Below are 16687 nucleotides of genomic sequence, written 5' to 3' on the forward strand. Positions count from 1 at the left end.
CCTGCAGCCCCAGCCTCCCGGTCCAACCAGAGACCAGCAGACTCCCCAGCCCTGACCCCAGCCCTGACCCCAGAACGCACAGCCTCATCCTGGAGGACCCAGACCACATCCTGTTACCTGTTACCTGTTACCTATCCACTTGGTGGCTTGTGGCACATAAGGCCTCACCAGAGCTCCTCCACGTCTGACGGTCGGCTGCTGCAGTTCTCACTTCCAGCCATGATTTCCATCCTCCTTCCCTTTTCTCCTTCGTGAAGGTACGTCTCCAGGTGCTCTTTGGTCTTCCCTGTCTTCTCTTCCCTTCTGGTGCCCGAGTCATTGCTATGTTGCAGTCGTTGTTGTGGTCCTGCCGCAGTAAGTGCCCAATCATCTTTCATCTTCGCAACTTCCCCTCATTGCTGAGTGGTCTCATATCAGCTCTTTCCAGTAGTTGTATATTACTGACGTGATCCTGCCAACTTATTCAGAGTATTCTTCGTAGGCATCTATTATGAAATACATCGACAGCCTTGTTGTCTCTTTGTTCATTTTCCAGGTCTCACATCCGTATAGTAATACTGGTACTACCAGTGTCTTTGTTCTTCTGGTGATGCTGTTAGAGCTCCTGGTCTTCCCAAGTCTGACAAATGCTCCTCTCGCTTTCGACAGTCTATTCTTTAGGTCCTTCATTCCGCCTCCCTCTTTACAAACTGTGGCTCCTACATAGGTGAACTGGTCTACTTCCTCCATGTCTTGCCCATTGATTTGGATTTTCTCCTGATTTCTTGCGTTGATCCTCATAGTTTTTGTTTTCTGTGTATTGATCCTGAGTCCTACTGGCTTGGCCTCTTCCTTCATCTGTGTTGTTTTACTCTGCATATGTCGTTTTTTGGAGGAGAGCAATGCTACGTCTTCCGCCAAGTCCAGGTCGTCCAGTTTTGATGTCAGCTTCCAGCGAATCCCATTTTCTCCTTTTTTAACTGTCCGACGCATTATCCAATCCATTACTATTAGGAACAAGAAGCCGGACATGTTGCATCCCTGTTTCACGCCGGTTTTAAGGTTGAACCACTTGCATGTTTCTCCTTGGTCTTCCACTGCACACTGGAAGTCCTCATAGAACGATTGGACCATTCTCACAATCTTCCCCGGGATTCCATACTTCCTCATTATGATCCACAGGCTTTCATGATGGACGGAGTCCAAAGCCTTTTTGAAGTTTACAAAATTAAATAATAGTGTTGCTTGCCACTCATGAACCTGTTCGCTGATGTTTCTCAGTATGAATACTTGCTCAGTAGTTCCCCTACCCAGACCACAACACGTGACGTCATGGACCAGGAAGAGCGGCGCCAGGACGGCTGTCGTTCACACTTATCTCATACCACATCACTCTTACAAACAGAATCCAGGTTCTTCACAGGAAGTTCTGCCATATTCCAACTTCCTGGGACTTGTGACTGTGGGTCATGTGACATGGAAGCTGAAGGAAGTGCAGGCAGTCAGCTGACTGACGGGATATTTCTGGTCCTTTCATAGTTACAGCAGGACACACTTCTTGAAGCTTGGAATCTATAATAAGAGAAGACGTTTACGTCTGCAGCTGACCAGTTTCACCTCCGTCCATGTTCTCAAACATCCAGCGGGTTCTTCTGCGTTTGCTGTGGAAACCCTGCACACTAATGTTCATATGTACCCTCATTTAAACACGTTTACGTGCCTCTAAATTAAAGATCAAGGGAGAAAATAAATGTCTGTGATGCGTTATTGATTCATCAGGATCATTACACACCCTGGAAACAACAACACTTACACGCACAAAGATCAGAGCAGTCTGGATTTGCTCTGGTGCGGAGAGATGGTCCATTCTGAGTCTTCTGATGCTTGTAGTTTACCAGGTCCAGGTCCAGGTCCAGGTCCAGGTCCAGGTCCAGGACCAGGAGGTTGCTGTTCTTTCGGTGAAGCTGCAACTTTGACCCGCTCCTGCTGTCCAGCTGGAGGTTCCTCCTTATGATCCAGGTCCTGGTCCAGGTTCCTCCTTATGATCCAGGTCCTGGTCCAGGTTTCTACCCCCTTATGATCCAGGTCCTGGTCCAGGTTTCTACCCCCTTATGATCCAGGTTCTGGTCCAGGTTTCTCCTTATGATCCAGGTCCTGGTCCAGGTTTCTACCCCCTTATGATCCAGGTCCTGGTCCAGGTTTCTACCCCCTTATGATCCAGGTCCTGGTCCAGGTTTCTTCCTCCTAAAGGGGAGTTTTTCTTGCCACTGTTTGGCTTAAGGTTTTTCTCCCACTAGGGGAGTTTTTACCTGCCATTGTTTATGTAATAATTGCTCGGGGGTTTATGTTCTGGTCTCTGGAAAGATCCTAGAGACAACTTCTATAGTCTAATAGACGCTATACAAATAAAACTGAATGTAATTGAAGTGCACAACCAGGAGCGGGTCTGATGTGGACTGACGGCATTAAGTGCAGCTTCTTCCTTTGTGATGTTAATATTGTGTTTCTCCCCTCCATGACTCCTGGTGAAGGAGCTCCGTCACCAGCATGTACAGCTGAAACGTGTACGCATGCTTTACTCTGTTTAGAGCCAAACCTTTATGTCCTGCACTGCAGCGTCACGCATGTTACTGTAACTATATCTACGTTTTGACCATATAGAAACGTAATTCTCATCAGTTGTGTGAAATAAGAGCTGGAAACAGGTATTGTGGCATAGAATTGTCAAATTGGTTTAATTCACCGTATGAATTGTTACAGATTACGTTTGTAATCCTGTATTTGACCCGGTCTTTGTACGTTTTGAACAAACGTAATTCTTGCCATTGTAAGAATGAGATGTACCTGCTGGACTCTACTGCCCTTACTGTTTAACAACTTGTGCTCTTTATTATTTTACCTCTTTTCTTATCATTTTATATCATTTTATTTGTTATTTACTGTTTAATTGTGTCTTGCTGCTTTTAATGTTGATGTAAAGCACTTTGAATTACCTTGTGTTGAATTGTGCTGTACAAATAAACGTGCCTTGCCTTACAGAACATACTCTACAGTGTGTTGTCCCAAATGATCGTTACACTGACTACGTTTGTTCTCACCCTCAACATTCCTATATGTTGATGAAGTGGGATTGAATCTGGCAGAAGACAGACGGCAGCGCCTCGTCGTCCAGGACGGGTCTGAGGCCCCGGGTTTGACAGTGTTCCAGTTCCTGCTGCAGCCCGGTTTGCACAACGCTGTTACAGGTGCAAATACACAGAATAAAGTACACTTTCACCGACAACAATACTTGCTGCTGAAACATCACACTGCAAAAACTCAAAATCTTATCAAGAATATTTGTCTTATTTCTAGTTAAAATGTCTCATTTTTAGTCAAAAAAAAATCTCATTACACTTAAAACAAGACTCATCACTGGAAAAAACAACAATTTTCACCTGTTTCAGGTAGATTTTCACTTAAAATAAGTAGAAAAATCTGCCAGTGGAACAAGATTTTTTTGCTTGTAATGAGAAAATAAATCTTGTCCCACTGGCAGATTTTTCTACTTATTTTAAGTGAAAATCTACTTGAAACAGGTGAAAATTGTCAAATAAGTAATTTTTCTGGTAATGACTCTTGTTTTAAGTGTAATGAGATTTTTTGACCAAAAATGAGACATTTTAACTAGAAATAAGACAAATATTCCTGGTAAGATTTAGAGTTTTTGCAGTACGCTGCCGATCCTGAGAAAGAGTCTGGCTTCTGCAGGATATCTGGCAGGTTTAGCAGTTTACGCTGATTGATTTGAGAAGCCCCTAAACAGATCAAACGTTAATGCTGTTGTGAGAACTGCAGGAAAACTGTGGTTAGCATCACAGGTTAAGGTGAGTGAATCAGTGAAATCATCTGCAGACACACAGGTTCCCGGTTCCACTTTAACCTTTATTGTAAAACAGAAGATGAGGAAGCTGCCGTTGACCAACAACGCTCCTCCCACTGGTCATGCAGCGGCTCCGTATCTCACAGCTTTATACAGACGGGACACACAGTAGAAGCATGTTCATATCACAGCTGGATATCTGCCGACGGGGGGGTTGGGCTGTTGGGCTGAGGAAGGAAATACATCCACCAAGCTCTGAGATCAAAACTAAACCTGCCAGGTCTGATCAAATAGTCCCCACATGAGAAATAAAACAGTAACCAGACGTCTGTGTGAGTGGAGACAGCAGACGCCCGACACAGAGAGAAGACGAGCTGTGAATGTGTTCATGAACGTTTCCTCCTGAACCCGTGGACCCGGAGACGGAGGTTCTGGAAGAACAAGGCAGCTGCTCGCGGACTCATAAATAATCTACACACATCAACAATCACATGTGACGACACACGACAGAACTAAAGTAAACACTTCTATTGCACAGTGGACGCTGGGCGGAGGAGCAGCCGGGCCTGCTGGTTCTGACTGGTGCTCTGCAGCAGAATCAGACCCAGACACAACCAGATAACCTCCCTCCCTCAGACAGCAGAACCAGCAGAACCTGGGGGTCCGTAGGGACCGGTGAGCTTATGGGCTGGCAGCTTATCAGAACACACTTCAGAACCACGGTCCTGCTGCAGCGGCAGCAGGTGCAGCATCAGAGAAAACAAAAAGAAAACCTGTCTGGCAGCAGCCGGCGCTGCTCGTCACCTGGGCCGGCGGGGGGTCAACGCCGCGCTACCCGGTTCCTGGTTCAGGTCAGGGTCCTGGTTCCTGGGTCGGGTCTGGGTTCCTGGTCTGAAAAAAACTCAACATCTTAACAAGAATATTTGTCTTATTTCTAGTTAAAATGTCTCATTTTAGTAAAAAAAATCTCATTACACTTAAAACAAGACTCATCACTGGAAAAAACAACAATTTTCACCTGTTTCAAGTAGATTTTCACTTGAAATAAGTAGAAAAATCTGCCAGTGGAACAATATTTTTTTGCTTGTAATAAGAAGATAAATCTTGTTCCACTGGCAGATTTTTCTACTTATTTCAAGTGAAACTTTACTTGAAACAGGTGAAAATTGACAAATAACAAGTTATTTTTCTGATAATTACTCTTGTTTTAAGTGTAATGAGATTTTTTTTGCTAAAAATGAGACATTTTAACTAGTTTTTAACAATTAACAATTAACAATTAACAATTTTAACAAATATTCTTGTTAAGATTTTGAGTTTTTGCAGGTTGATTCCTGGTCTGGGTTCCTGGTCTGGGGTCCTGGTCTGGGTTCCTGGTCTGGGTCTGGGTCCACACGTCCTTGCTGGTGCAGGACTGGCTCATCCTCCTGCAGGCGCTGGTCACCCACATGGGACATGGATGTCCAGAACCCTGCAGCTCCTCCAGGGGGACGTAGACCTGCACCATCACGGGGAGCCCGGCCGGGCAGCACCGGTGCTGCTGTCCCCGTGGACATCAGCTCCAGGCATCTGACTAACTCATCTTGTGAGACTGTCAAAGAACCGGTCCCTGGCCCGAGCCAGGGGGACGGCGTCAAACTTCCACCATGCACTGCAAAAACTCTAAATCTTACCAGGAATATTTGTCTTATTTCTAGTTAAATGTCTCATTTTTAGTCAAAAAAATCTCATTACACTTAAAACAAGAGTCATCACCAGAAAGATAACTTGTTATTTGACAATTTTCACCTGTTTCAAGTAAATTTTCTCTTGAAATAAGTAGAAAAATCTGCCAGTGGGACAAGATTTATCTTCTCATTACAAGTAAAACAATCTTGTTCCACTTGCAGATTTTTCTACTTATTTCAAGTGAAAATCTACTTGAAACTTGAGGTGAAAATTGTTGTTTTTTCCAGTGATGAGTCTTGTTTTAAGTGTAATGAGATTTTTTTGGACTAGAAATAAGACAAATATTCTTGTTAAGATTTGGAGTTTTTGCAGTGTGAAGGTGATGGTGGACAGACGAGGTCCGACCGGCATCTCCATCTCTCCCCTGGTGCAGCTCCGGTGATGCAGAAAGAATACAGGAGTGTAAGTGAAAGAGCAGCAGGAGGGACGGTGAGGAGGAGAGATGAAGAAGGTCCAGAGTCTCCGCGTCAACGGTGCCGAGCAGGGAGGTGGAGAAGAGAGTCTGGAGTTACCTGCCGTTGTAATGTAATAACTGCTGGGGGTCGTGTTCTGGTCTGGACTGATCCTAGAGCAGCTGCTGTTGGAATACACGCTGCATGAATAAGAGTGAGCTGATGCTTGGAGACACCATGATGGACAGGTTTGGGAAGGAGCAGGTCCGGGGAACCACCAGGGAACCACCAGGGAACCACCAGGGTCACACATATGGAGACGCTCCAGGCTGGACTCAGACGTGTGGACTGAGACGTGAGGACACATGACGAGGAGAGACTGAGCTGCCAGGCTGGAGACCAGGAGTAAGCCCAGACATTTGTGGGTGGTTGGTGTGATAGAAGAAGATCTGCATCCAGCTCTAAACCTTCAGATGTGTCCTGGGTGATCAGCTCTAACTCCCTGGAACCTGTGGCCTGTCTGTGATTGGCTGGTCCAGGATGTTAGTTGTGGATCTGAGGGGTCCTGGTGGGAGTTTAGACCCTAGTTTCTGCTAAATGCAGACCTGGTGGCTCCATGTAGATGCGTATTCCTTCAGCCGTCAGTCCCTGCTGGTGACGGAGCAGCAGCTGACTGCAGAGCCCAGGCCTCATCCCCAGACCCGGCCAGGCCCGTGGTGTCACTGAGGAGCAGGAGATGGAGTTTCAGGACCAGCTCCTGCTTCCATGTGGTTCCATCAGAACAGCTACTCAGAAGATGATGGAGGAGCAGGAAGAGAGATGGAGCAGCTCCACGCCATCACCACGGCAGCAGTAGTTGTCATTTCAAGTCAGTTCATTTCAATAACACCTCATTATTCCCCAAAGGGAAATGATTTCTCCCTTTAAGCAACAGAAGGGATCTCCTCGGTCCTGGAGGGACGTTTGACAAAACATCAGCGTCCTGTCCTCCTCTCTCCGTCTGGACAGGTTGGAAATCAGTCACAACAGCAGGACGTCGGATTCAGACGGGAGAGAATCAGCGCCAGGCAAGGGAAAAATAAAAATAAGATTTTAGAAGAGGAAGACTTTTTTTTCATTATACATTTCGAGAAAAAAGTCGAAATGTATTTCAACTTCATTCTCAAAATTTAGACTTTATTCACGAAATTTCGATTTTATTCACGAAATTTTGACTTCATTCTTGAAATTGTATTTCAACATTAAAGGAACTTGAGGCAGGATTAATGAAAAAAATGTGTATACGTTTTAAGTTTTCTAGTAATAATGTCAGATGAAGAGTTCCAAACCCAAAAGAATGATTCCTCTAGTGTATCTCTCCGTTGCCTTGAACAGGCTGTTGCTGGAAAATGTGCTGCAATTCCGGGCCAAATTTCCCGCACTGTCCTGCAGATGTGACGTCACATGACGCTGCATGCACGTTCTCCCCGTTCTCCCGTGCCGGCTTCACTGTTGGCTGCAGTACCCCCGACGGCCGTCGTGGTGAAGGGTGGCGCTAGAGAGTCTCATTTCTTAAAAGGAGCTTCATGCTCCTTTAATCTCGACATTTCGATTTTTTTCTCGACATTTCGACTTTTTTCTTGAAGTGCACAATAAAAAGAAAATCTTCCTCTCAAATATTTTTCCTCCTGCATGGCCCTAATCCTCCTCCGTAGCTTCAGGCTCCAGTCAGTCACTTTTCCATGGGAACTTTGTTCTGCAGCAGCAGCGATGACGCCGCCCCCCCCACAGCATCTACCACTTCAAGTACAAGGACTAAAACATAAAAAACATCAGCACATAAATAAAACACCTCGCACATTTCACATTCAGGCCTGAACACAACTGGAGTGATGAACTCAAAACAAAGCGATGCTCTTAGAAACTAAAACAAACGGGAGAAACAAACCAAACACCAGCAGATGCAGCTCAGGAGCTTCACATGGTCACATGACTTCCCTCCTCCTCTGTCACCGGTCTGACCTGCAGGGTGTGTGTGTGTGTGTGTGTGTGTGTGTGTGTGTGTGTGTGTGTGTTATTGTGTTATGTGTGTGTTATTTACAGTGTGAAGGGTTTGCCGTGAGCTGTCGTGACCCATAATGCATCTGTGGGCGGGGCTTCCCTCACTGGGGTTTCTCAGCCTAACATGTTTTCTTGTAAATTTGCAAGTTTTTAAATATTGAAATATTATATTTATTTATAGTTTAAGTTTTCTTTTTTCTTTCAGATATTTTCTAGTTCATAAAGTCAAAAATTCAGAGTTTCCTCTCAAAGATTTGAGTTTATAAAATCTAAAATTCCTCATTTTCTTTCAGAAATGTACAAGTTTATGAAGTCAGAAACTTTTACTTCTCTCACACAAATGTCCATCTTTTTCCTTCATTTATTTGTGAGAGTATGAAGTAAACATTTTAGAGTTGTTTCTTGCAAATTTGTGACTAGGAAATTAGGAATTTAGTTTTTTTTTTAACTTTTTACTGCCTTCAGTGGCTTCTCCCCCTAAAGTCGTGTTAGCTCAGCTACCATTTATAACAGCAACATTTACACAAAGCTAATGTCTGTTTACTAGCTATCCTAATTTTGTTAGATAAACTTAAACTTGAGCTTTAGCCTCACAAATGTAGCATTTTTTCCTTCTTTAAGTGTAACAGGTGAGTTTGAGAAAGCATGGCCCCGGATCAGAGCCCTGCGGGAATCCGAGCGTCCGTGTGCTCACTTGTGCAGCTCTGGAGCAGCGACGCTAACGCGTGTCCGGGCTGCTCAACACCGGCCAGCGGCCCTGCCTGCTCAGGTCACATGATCAGCAGCTAGCACAGCGTGTGCATGGAGGGTTGTGGAGCGTCAGTGTGTTGGGTGTGTGTAATGGTGTGTGTGTGATGGCATGTGCACTGTGGACCAGGAGGGAGGATGAACCACAGCTTCACCGCTGCACACGTCCACGTGGGTGAGTCCTCGTGAGAAACCATCCACCCCCAGGAATACTGTGACGTGAGCAAGAAGGAAAACTGTTTGTTCTGTGGCCCTGATGAGATTCTGGAGAAGTCCTGGTAACGTTGCCACTTCCTAAGCGGTGGCTGCAGGAGAGAGGGTAACTGAAATACTGCTGTAGTTGTGTCCAGGGCTGAGCCTCCCTGCGAGTCCGGCCCTCAGCGCTCAGCCTGGGCAGCGCTGGGTGGAGGAGTGTGTTCTGCACCGTCTGTAGTCCGTGTGGGAGCTGCTCCAGTGTGAATGTCAGTCTCAGGGGGTGCAGGGGAGGCGGCGCCGGCTCCGGGTCATGCGTTGGACATCTCGGCCTTGCTGAGGGCGATGGCCAGCTCCAGGTCCTCCTGCTCCTGCTGCCGCAGCCTCTTGAGACGCTCGCGCTCAGCCCGCTCGCTCTCCCGCTTGGCCCACTCCAGCTGCTGGGCCTCGTTACTGAACTGTGGGAGGAGACAGAGACAGAGAGGTCTCCGTCAGACATGACGGCTGCACCACCGCACTCCATCCATCCAGAAATACTACCTGGTCTAGAAACCAGCCAGTTAAGTAGAACCTGCTCTGCAAAAACTCCAAATCTTACCAAGAAAATTTGTATTATTTCTAGTTAAAATGTCTATTTTTTTAGTCAAAAAATCTCATTACACGTAAAACAAGAGTCATTACCAGAAAAATAACTTTCAATTTTCACCTGTTTCAAGTAAATTTTCACTTAAAATAAGTAGAAAAATCTGCCAGTGGAACAAGATTTATCTTCTCATTACAAGCAAAAAAATCTTGTTCCACTGACAGATTTTTTCTACTTATTTTAAGTGAGAATCTACTTGAAACAGGTGAAAATGGTCAAATAAGTTATTTTTCTGGTAATGACACTTGTTTTAAGTGTAATGAGATGTGTTTGACTAAAATGAGACATTTTAACTAGAAATAAGACAAATATTCTTGTTAAGATTTTGAGTTTTTGCAGTGTGGTCTACAGACCAGCCAGTTAAATGAATGCGTGAATGAACACCCCCTAAAAGGCGTGTCTGGTCTGAATCAGATCCAACCCACAGCTGTGTGGAACAGAAAAGAAAAGAAAAGAAAAGTGCATCCTCCTTCAATTCTCACGTTTGGATCGGAACTAGAAAAGTCATCTGGAAATAAACAAAACCTCAGATGGACAACAGAAGCATGACATGTTACAATGCGTCATTATTTACTGAAGAAGACAACTGTGGATAAACAAAGGTAATCTCTGTAAAATGAGAAATGTCAGCAGTTAGCTGGTCTGGAGCATTAACACAGCGCCAGGGAGGAAAGACATAGGCAGTGGTCTCAGAGAAGTTGCTGTCCATCAGTCTGGGAAGGGTTATAAAACTATTTCCAAACGATTTGGACTCATTCGGCAGTGAGAGAAATAATTCACAACTGGAAAACATCTTCCCAGGGCCGGGAGTTTCAGGCAACTTTACCCCAACAGACCTTTCAGTACTCGGGGGGGGAAAAAAGAGGCGATAACAAAAAAAGGCACTGGAGTATGACTGTATTGGTTAGCTTAGCTAATAAAAGATCAGATTGGAGAATAATAAATTAAATAACACAGATTGAAAGCTACTGAAGTTTTCTTAGGGGGCTCTCCAGGGTTCAGAGTTGAGCCCACTGATATTTCAGTTTTACATGACTGATTTCTGTGAGGTTGCTAAATCATTGAAGTTCATAGTTGTGAGGGTTCAGGTCACCAGCCCCTCACTGACGTGGAAAACACCTGTGTGTGTGACACTGTTTACTATTTTGCGTAGGTTTTGGTTTGTTATACAGTACTCCCTGGCTATAACGCGGTTCACCTCTCACGTCTCGCTGCTTCATGGATTTACATTGTGCATTGTGTTCTGCATTCTGATTGGCTAAACAGTCTCCCCGCTTCTTCACTTCCTGTGTCAATAACGTTGGTTGCTTAGCAACAAGCTGAGAACGGCCAATGAGCTTCAGCAGCAGCTCAAGAACGGGACCTTTGATGAATCGTTCATTACAGTCTCAGATATAATCCATGGTGTCGGTTTATAACAATCTTTTTGCCCAGAAGAAAAAAGAGCAACAACAACGACCCATAACTATGTTCTTCTCTGGAAAAAACACACCTGCACCGCGGCTTTAGGAGAAAAAGACAGAGTCAGGATACAGCAGCATCGTCAGAGCAGTGAAATACGCGCCAGTCACAGTTTGTCCTACTGTACTTATTGTATTTTTTTTTTTCATAATCATTTTTAATTTTCTCCCATTCAAATCCAATTACTCGGGTCGTGGTGGGGCTGATCTCTGCAATTTGAAGCCTTGTATAATAATTGTAAAAAAAAAAAAAAAAAAGAAAAGGTTGCTACTTCATGGATTTCACTTATCACGGGTTCTTTTTGGAACGTAACCCCCGCAAAAAACCAGGGATTACTGTATTACTTTGGTAAGAGCTCGGGAATCTCTCTGTCTGAGTGGTCACTGGGTATGGCTTCACAGTGTGCACGTATGAGGGCGACCCAAGCTGCTGGTCCTCTGGTTGGGCAGACCATGGAGTTAGAGTAGAGGGGGTGGACGTGGATGGGGATTCTCATCAGTTTGTCTCCTTTATTTGCTTGTTTGCTTTGCTGTTATTCATTTGATTCAGTTAGTCGACATGTATGTTGTATGTAAATATGTTAGTCTGTAAATACTGATTTATGTCTGTAGTGTGAGAGTGGGGTGCCACGTCACTGAATGTTAATGGGAGCTGTGTAATGGAGGGGGTCCAATCAGACTCGGAAACGGCCAGGCAGGGCCGCCCCTCCCTAAACGCAGAACACGCGCTGTGTGTAGGGCCTCATCTTCCAACGGGGGCCACATTTTGCGCGAGGGGATGCATTTGCACGGTAATGCATGTGCGCTACTGTGAGGTGGAGGAGGGAAAAGAGACCTGTAATCTGACCGGGCAATGATTGGCAGCACTAGACATCTGACCAATCAGAGGCTGCGCCTGCAGACAGGCTCTTGCAGAACTGCAGAAGCTGAGATTTTATCACGAATCAGGAGCAAGAGATGAAAAAAAGGCAAAACACGAGGAAACTCGTGCTTCACTTGAAGGTGGGGATTTTATTGAAATAAAACGTTGTAGCAGAAACACCTGAGCTGCCACTCATCAGATAGGAATCTCTGTATAGAAGGAGGATTGTGTTTTTCCAGCGGTCCTGATGAACATTTATTGAACACCTTGTTAACGCCCTCTGCATTCATCTCTGCTGAAAAAGAGTGGTCACATGACCAGTTGGTCGTATATAAGCTAGAATTTTCAGTCAATATATAACATATTGGCTACAGTTTTATATCAATTTATGTTGTTAAGAAGTTTGACTATTTTTAAGGAGATGAACGTGCGTTTAGTTCTGATTTCAGACCTGCTAGACCTGCTTTGAGGCTTTTTGAGGTGGTTTTGTGGTTTTGAGGTGGTGGAAGTACCGGTAACTTTCTTTTGATGGGTAATTGATCGCTATTTGTGACTCAGATTTTTTTATTTCAGTTTTATATTAATATTTATTTATTTATTTATTTCATGTTTTTTTTTACCCATACAGTCAAACTACTTAATCTATACATACCGTACATTTGTTCTTATTGATAAAGGTTGTCAAGTTAAATGGTGTGTTATACGGTCATTTTGTACCAATGATACATTTGGGATGTAGGTGAGGGGGAAGAGTAGGGGTGAGGTGTGAGGGTGTGGGGCGGGGGGCCTCCAAATAACATGTTGCTTAGGGCCCTAATTCGGCCAGGTAGAGAGGACAAACCCGCTGCTGTAAAGCCTGCTGTCCACCGTCCTGCCATTACTGAGCAGCCTTGTAAAATACACTGATCTTCCAATGAAAGAAAGCTCAGAGCTCTAAAAACCAGCGGTGGAGTTTCCTTCCTCTGTGTGTCACCGTGCTTTACCCCCCGCCGCTAACGGCTCATCCTGTGCGGAGGGTTCCAAGCCCCAACAACAGTCATTTAAGCATTTTGTTATGAAAAAGCATTATCCCCCCCTTGTAGAGAGGAAATAGTCTGGACATGTTGAAGAGTGTGTCGGATGCTACAAAACCCACACTGAATATCAGTAAAGGTAAATGCCACAAGGATAATGCACATACTTCCCAGCTGATGCGCCAAGTTTGGTGTGTTTGAGACCCAGAAGAATAATGATCAAAACAATTGAAAGCAGTGGCTGTTGTGATGTGATTTCTTCCCCCAAGCTGTTGCTCTGACAAACTCTCCCAATGAATAGAGTCTCAGGGAAACTAATCACCGTGCAATAACAATAATAGCAGTAATTATAATAACTATCACATGCTGTAACAATGCACCATCCAGCAACAATCATGTCTGCCTCATTCTGCTGCACCTTTCACTTAAAAAAAAAAATAATAATTGTACATATGCTATTTTATTTAGAGCTGTCATTTTTCTACCTCATACTGCTGCACCTTTCAGTTTTCTTTGGTATATATGTTAATAAGTGCCTATATTTGTTTATTTACTACATTTGCTTATTTACTTTACCGTTTGATTCTGATTCTGATGACCACCAGGTGTAGCCTGGTGCAGCTTGGTGCAGCTTGTAAACCTCCATCAGTTGTAGCTCCTGCAACATAACTCCCAACGATGGGTACACAGGAACCAGCACAAGGTTCCTGCGATCTGAAGGTACGTGGAGGCATGTGTGACACAGACCAGACCAGACTGGTGGCCCTGACTGCTCAGGTTTTTTCATGGCCCAGCTGAGCTGTTGTCGTGGCAACAGCTGGACCGGCAGGACCAGCAGCTCCTGCAGCTCCTGCAGCTACTGCAGCAGACCAGCCCTCCACGTTGGCCTTCACACTTTCAGGCCACGTTTCCACATAGCCGGGTATTTACAAAAACGGATATTTCCCCCTCTACGTTTTTAAAAATACCATAATTTACAGGAACCTGCATAAATACTGTTAAGGTGCTATGAGCAGCCAGACCTACAGGGGGCAGTGTAACGAGAAGATAAAGTCATGCTAGCCAATCAGAATCCTGGAAAAAAACATCAACAAATGATCCAGTTACTTCCAAGATGAACGAGTCTTTCGTTTGGAGTGACAGAGAAGTGGAATTACTTTTAAGTGTGACTTTAGAATATAAAACAGGTAAAATACAAGAAAATATACATGACTGGGCAACACTGCAAAAACTCAAATCTTACCAGGAATATTTGTCTTTATTTCTTGTTAAAATGTCTCATTTTTAGTCAGAAAATCTCACTACACTTAAAACAAGAGTCATCACCAGATAAATAACTTGTTATTTGACAATTTTCACCTGTTTCAAGTAAATTTTCACTTTTTTCCAGTGATGAGTCTTTTAAGTTTTAAGTGTAATGAGATTTTTTTTGACTAAAAAAAAAAACATTTTAACTAGAAATAAGACAAATATTCTTGTTAACATTTTGAGTTTTTGCAGTGTGGTGACGTTTCTGTGGCATAATGTGACGTTCTGAAGCCTAAATGTCCATTAGTTTCCCTCCGTTTACAATCAAACTTGAAAACGGAGTTTTTACAAATCTCCACTTTGGCCGGAGTTTTCAGAAATTATTGTTTTTTTGGTGACTTTGAGCTTCGTTTTTCGTGTAAACCCACGGCCAAAACGCATGAAAACGCCACCGTTTTTGCTCCGTGTAAACGGGGCCTCAGACTGACTCCAACGCCTCGGCCAATCAGCTGAGTGTTCAGCCGGCCCGGCTGGTGCTCATTCGGAGGTCGACCGGCCCTCGTCTCAGCTCTGGCAGCACTGGTTTCCAGCAGCAACGACAGATGTGAGGGTGGAAGGACAGATGTGATCAGATGTGATCAGAGAGGCAGCAGTACTGAGTGTCGTAGCCGTGAATAAAGCATGAGCCAGCCAGGCCCAGGTGGATAACTTAGGTGGGTGTGTTTCCACACCGGCTCACTCCACCTCTTACATTAACCACGATTTGGAAGCCGTGCAAAAAGCCTCCTAAAAAACCCTGCAGGTGACATCACAGTTCAGTCCAGTTCTTCCTCTACGGTCTAGGACAGGGATATTCAACTGGCAGCCCGCGGGCCACTGGCGGCCCGCCAGGAGCTTTTATGTGGCCCCTGGTCATATTTCAAAAAAGGGGGGGGAAAGTAGTGTTGTCCCAATCGATTGGACGTCACTTCCGGTCGGCGGCCCGGAAAGCGAAAATAACATGGTTTTCCTATCGCATTTTGTTAATTAATAAAAGTTTCAGATGCTTGGTAGCCTTTTCAGTTGGTTAATGATTCATTGGACAGTGTTTGTTCATGTTAATCTCTGTTGGAGATGTTTTTTACTACTTCTGATTTTTTGCCAGTTTTGCACAGTGATAATGTTTGTCACATTATTTGTTATTAACCTCCGTTTATAGAGGACTTGTTTACATCATTAGCTTCTAGAATTGGCCTGAAATGTTTTTCATTTGAATCTCTAAATGAGGACTTTGCATTTCAGATGAACTTCTAAGCCTCCTATAATTTCATGTGATTGTTTTGTTTTGCTGATATAAAGCACAGATGTGTCATAAATAAAGGAGCTTATGGTTAATATTTTGGTTCCTTATTTATAACATCAAACTGGCTACTATTTACTGAAATGCTTGTGCTCAATGCTTAATATAATATTCAAATAAGGAAATCTTGGTGGAAAGTGGAGCTTTGTCATTATGGCGTGTTTTATTAAAAGTAAGTTTATATCAACTTCATTAAGTTTGCACAATGCATGGTTTCAAAATGAACTTGCATTTAAAATAATATTTCTTTATCTGAATATTATATTCAACATTCACAATGACTAAATCTGGAGACAATTAATACATAATTCATATGTAAACTAGACACATATATTCTCCTGCTCATTCCTGAGCACAAATGTATTATATATACATAAATCTTTGTCTTTGAGTGCAAAATACATTTTGAAACCCCCCAAATTTTCCACCTACGCGCTTTGTGCGCGCACGCAGTGCGGCCCCCTCCATGCAGTCCTTTTGCAGATGTGGCCCCTGAATAATCTAGTTGAAGACCCCTGCTCTAGGAAGTGTGAGCGCGGTACGTCTGAAACACAGGCTCTTAATGAACAAGCACAAACATAGCTGAGCAGGTTTTATGTGTGATGTTATTGTACTTTTTGAGTGTCTAGTCTCTTACCTTCACTTTATCAGGTCCTGTCAGACGGGGGGGGGGGGATTAAGGAAGAGAGATGTTAAAAAGCTGAAATGACTCCACTCAAATAAACTGAACTAGTTTCCACCACAGACACTGTGAAGGGGAAGCTGCAGAGCTTCTGCGCAGTCCTCTGAACATTCACGTGTTAACAATCTGTTTTAGGTTACTCACTAGCAGCTAGTGAGTGTCAGCCAATGTGAGGAGGGATGGTTGAGAGTTGGTGCTGAAGTGAGACTGGAGGACTGAGGAGAAGCTGACTGGCAGGGAATCCCTTCCAACAGGCCGCACGGACAAATGAAGCACGAGCACTTGATTGAACATGACTCGGAGACATGCAGACGAGGGACAGAACGAGTGCATGCACAAATAGAGAGAGAATCGGCCCAGAATAGGATTTCAGTTAGTTTGAAGCAGAGCCAAATAATGGCACTTTTCCACCAACACCTACTCAGCTCTACTCATCTCAGCTCAGCCTGGTTTCTTTTCCACTACAATTCATCACCTGGAGCAGAAGTAGGAGGTTGGAG

At 44.1% G+C, this 16687-nt stretch overlaps 1 protein-coding gene across 12 annotated transcripts in view; it reads right to left on the bottom strand.

Annotated features, from left to right (window-relative positions):
- Positions 1-5777: 5777 nt before the first annotated feature.
- LOC133458001 (epidermal growth factor receptor substrate 15-like 1) overlaps positions 5778-16687 on the bottom strand; it is a 76773-nt gene continuing 65863 nt past the window's right edge. For 9 of the 12 annotated variants that reach the window (XM_061737446.1, XM_061737444.1, XM_061737442.1 and 6 more), the window contains one exon: positions 5778-9398. In XM_061737446.1, coding sequence (XP_061593430.1) covers positions 9252-9398 — 147 coding nt within the window. In that variant the 3' untranslated portion in view covers positions 5778-9251. Of the gene's footprint in view, positions 9399-16142; positions 16160-16687 lie in introns of all 12 variants that reach the window. The other 3 variants (XM_061737443.1, XM_061737447.1, XM_061737448.1) reach the window with 3 other exon arrangements.

Source organism: Cololabis saira, chromosome 13 (assembly GCF_033807715.1).
Source record: "Cololabis saira isolate AMF1-May2022 chromosome 13, fColSai1.1, whole genome shotgun sequence".
In the NCBI taxonomy this organism is placed as follows: domain Eukaryota; kingdom Metazoa; phylum Chordata; class Actinopteri; order Beloniformes; family Belonidae; genus Cololabis; species Cololabis saira.